This window comes from Alligator sinensis, unplaced genomic scaffold (genome assembly GCF_000455745.1).
Source record: "Alligator sinensis unplaced genomic scaffold, ASM45574v1 scaffold1533_1, whole genome shotgun sequence".
NCBI classification, from domain to species: domain Eukaryota; kingdom Metazoa; phylum Chordata; order Crocodylia; family Alligatoridae; genus Alligator; species Alligator sinensis.
This window is the reverse complement of record NW_005843494.1, coordinates 72,310-76,492: the sequence shown is the minus strand read 5'-3', so window position 1 is coordinate 76,492 and position 4,183 is coordinate 72,310. Positions and strand designations below refer to the sequence as shown.

The following is a 4,183-nucleotide window of genomic DNA, read 5'->3' as shown; positions in this document are numbered from 1 at the left end:
CCCCTGTTTCCGATTTGGTGTGGTAACTGGGTGATATGATGATTTGGAAGAGATCGTTTCGAAATCTTCTTCTTAAATGTGTGCATCAAATCAGCCGGTTCATGGTAAATATCAACAAATTCCTGAAATGAAATGAAAGTGGAGATTCAGGCACCAGACAAGTCTGTTAGGGCACAGATTCCAGTCAATTCACTGAAGAACAATCCTGTTCAGAGAGAGGAGAGTTCAGGCTCCCAAGGAGACCTCCATTACAAGGAGGACACTCTCTACGAGGCTGAGCGTCACAGACACTTGCTGACATCCATCCACTGCGTATAGCACAACCCACACGTGAGGGTGGAGAATGGAAAGGGAAAGCAAGATTTTCAGATCTGGTGCCCTAGAGCTGGGCTTAGACTTCAGAGCAGGGAGAGACAGTACATCTTGCCTGCATTTGGAAATGAGGAATGAATATTGAATAAAGACCAGGACCTGCATTCTCCTCTCAGTCAAAGCGGAGTAAATCAGGAGGGAATCTGAAAAGCCCAAAGAGTTTACTTGAGGAAAGAGAGAAATTCTGAGCAATGGAAACCCTTAACTTGAAAAAAGCAGGTGCTGCAGATATGTTGGGGGGAGATGTGGGGGTGCTGGGAACTGGAGGGTGCTCTATTATCAGGACTTCATCTTAGTAGTACAATTGAAATCTTTAGGAATCGGTCAGGGGTCAGAGATACAGGGAACTGCCAAATCCAAGACATCACCAAATGTAAAACTTTTTCTGAGAAAGTGCACATTAAAGACACATCACCGTGTAGCCTGAGTTATAAACACCCAACTGCACTGTGTAGAGAGGAGGCTTGTGATGAATCTGTCTTTAAACATAGGAAGCTGCAGAGTAAAATAGCTTGGCAAAGTCCTGGGATTTTATTGGACGTTGCTGGGTAGCTGGTGTTTCCTCTTAAGCCCCAGCTGCTGCAATCCTGTTTCCCAATAATCTTAATTTACATTAAACAGTAGTCTCCATTACCCCATATTTAAGCTGTCTCTCCTAAAGGCTCACGACACAAATGAAATGGTTGTTATATGTTTTTAAAATCTTGATTTTTTTTTTTTCTTTTAAACCCAAAGTTATGACTTAGAAGGCGTGGGATGGGCAGTGTGGATGCTTGTACACAGGATGCTGGCACCATGTACACGTGACCAAAAATGATGAGAAATCATCCTTCGTCTAACATAATGGTGTCACGGTGTACATGTGCATGATTTTTTTGTGTTAAAATGTATTTGAGCGTGGCAACTTAGACCAATCCGGGTGTATTTTAGTTTGATGAGGGCAAAGTGTCCTGTTGTGGATATAAAAAATCGCTCACACGTACATGTCTGGCGGTCGAAGAAGGTGGCAGGGATGGGGGGTGGGGCAGTAGAAGCTGGTGCAGGCGCACGGTACCTCAGACATGGCCAAAGTTTCCTATTAAATGTGAATGTCTTCATATAAATGAGCAGAGGCAGCCCCTCCTTGCCAAGCCAAATTGGTCCAACGGTTTGATATGCTGGAGGAGGCAGGTTTTTCAAAGGCTTCATTTCTCCCTGTGGAAGGCAAATGGGTCTCTTCCCTTTCATAGGGGCTGGACCTGAGAGGAAAAGAACAGAAATGGAGATCCTGTCTGAGGGAGCAAAAGCCAATTTCCCTGAAGAAATGGCAGCACGTGCCCTGTCTGGACCAGAAGGAGTGACACCAAAGGAGGGGGAGAGCCTCTCTCACGGGTGCTCACCTGTTACTTTTTTCAGAAGACCGCAGCCAGTGAGGAAGGGGCATTCACGTGAAAGGGATGTTCGCAGCTCTGGGCGTTTAAGAGACCAGTTTGCCTTGGAAAGCCAAGATGGTCTGGATTTCCCATCGTGGCCTGGGTCCTTCTCGTCCTTGTTCAACTCGCATAGACCTGAGATTTTGTGACTAAATTGTTGGGAAAATTGTAGGTGAGAAGTATTATCCTGAGTCACCATGTTGATGAATATATCTTCCCTGCGGTGACCCACGAGTCCGCAGTGGGACTGTCACTCTGTCCTGCAGCCAGAGCACCGCAGCATCCCCACCAGCTACTATCCTGGTACCTGGATCTCCCTGCCAGCAGCTTACATACACCTCTGACAGCAGGCCCTCCAGGACCCCCACCCAGTTCATGGGCTTCATATCTGGTCAGGACATGGCTTTAACCATCACTGGGGTCCCAGCCAAGGAGGAGGAAGACTACTACTGTGCTGTGTGATTTATCGGTGATGAGATGTCCCGTAATGATGCAGCCAGCTGGGGAAGGGAGGAAAAAAAACACTCCTCCCTGCCTGTCCTGAGCCTGGCCTCTGAGCTGCCTGCACAGCTTGGCTCCTGCCCGGGATAAATAAGTGAACATCTGTTGCTTACTAGGAATTTCAGCCCCCTGCACTGTGCACCCACTTCTCCTCCTCCATCTCTCCGGGGGAGGTCACCAGTAGCACAGCACATGTGGCCCAGTGGCACTGCCCAGTCACCCTGGGGACCAGTCCCAGCTGGTGGTGCAGGAGGTGCCTGTCAGTACCAGTGATAAACTGCTGAGTGCTGTGGCCGAGGCTGGGGGTGTCTTGTCTGAGGCAGGAGCCTTGGTTGCTAGGCCAAAAAGCTAGTCCTCTCAAGAAGCCCTAGCCCCGTCTCCCCACTTTGATTGACCAAAGATACTTTCCTTAGATCCCACATCATTTCTCTCTCATTCTTGCATCTGAACTGCTCTCATGCATGGACCTGAATGGAAACACTCCCAAAGCTTAGGAATCAGCCCCTTCCCTCCACTCTTGTTCCCCAAGTCCTTGAATCATGACTTTCTGTGTCAGTGATGAGCTAAATGCTGTGCAGTTGAATGAGTAGTGGGGCCGGCAACATTTCTATCCCTAAACCAAAGAAGGACAGACAAATCCTCCCATGCTGTGCTGTGACTGAACGCATGGAGCTCCCATCCCTCGCAGTAACTCTGTGCCTGCACAGTGTTGGCACTCCCCAGTTGGCAGAGCTCTGGTGAGAGACGTCCCTGGGTGAGAGGGTGTGGGCTAAATTTGCAGAGAAGGTGTGCGGTTAAAGCAGCTTTCAAGGGAGACATAGTCTGTATTTGTGACCTGTTTGGTAGCAAGAGCCTTGTCACTGTGTGCCATATGTATGGGCTAAATGGAGGGAGCCTCATCTCTGGGCTGGCTTTAGATGCATGAAATTAAAAAAAAGAAGAAGCAATGCTCATACTTGTGAACTTGGAGAGTACAGCATAGAGTCCCCCGGCTGGGCCTCCCCAACCCACATGCAGAGACAGGCTGCCAGCTGCAGCCAATAACCAGGGGCAGATTTGCATGGAAGGGTCCTTTTAGACCCACAGGTGCTTGAGAATCGCAGGGTCCCAACCAGAGACCTGTTTGTCTGAGGACGCAGAGCTGGTTTGCATTCCCAGGATGGCCTGGGCCCCGCTCCTCCTTGTGCTGCTCACACACTGCTCAGGTGCTGTGGAGGGTTAGGTTTTCCCTGAGGCTATTGGCCTACAAAGATTTTTTCATGTACAGACCCTAATCTCATGCGTTCCCATGGGTATCCCAGGCTGTTTCAGGCTGGAGATAAGTTCAGCATTTACCTGTCTGTTTTCCTTCTTATTCCAGGTTCCCTTGCCCAGTACGTGCTGACTCAGCCGCCTTCAGTGTCTGTGTCTCCAGGACAAACCGCTCAGCTCACCTGCTCCGGGGACAATGTTGCTAGCAAGAATGTGTATTGGTATCAGCATAAAGTCAGCAGCTCCCCTGTACTTGTGATGTACAATAGTAGGAGCAGACCCTCCGGCATCCCTGACCGATTCTCTGGTGCCAGCTCTGGGAACATGGCCACGTTGACCATCACTGGCGTCCAAGCCCAGGACGAGGCGGTTTATTACTGTGAGGTGTGGGTTACTGCCAGCAGCTCACATCACAGTGATACAGTCCGATGGGGAAGTACAACATAAACGTTGCAGTCTCAGAGGGAATGGGCACATGGTTTTCTCAGTGAGGGCTCCTCTCAAGTCACAGAAGGGAAATATTGAGGGGAGGTAGTTTTCAGTTAGCTCAGAAATATTTCCTGCTAGTTGTGGAATATCAGTTGTGTCTGTGCTCCCTCAGAGTGACTTCTCTATACAGACCACGTACAAGAGGTGTGATAGAAACA

General features: G+C 49.2%; 1 gene segment (V, D, J or C); it reads left to right on the top strand.

Annotated features, from left to right (window-relative positions):
* Positions 1–3,395: 3,395 nt before the first annotated feature.
* LOC106723290 lies at positions 3,396–3,983 on the top strand. The segment is given in 2 exon segments: positions 3,396–3,490; positions 3,646–3,983. Coding segments are annotated over 2 exon segments (384 nt in total).
* Positions 3,984–4,183: the final 200 nt, after the last annotated feature.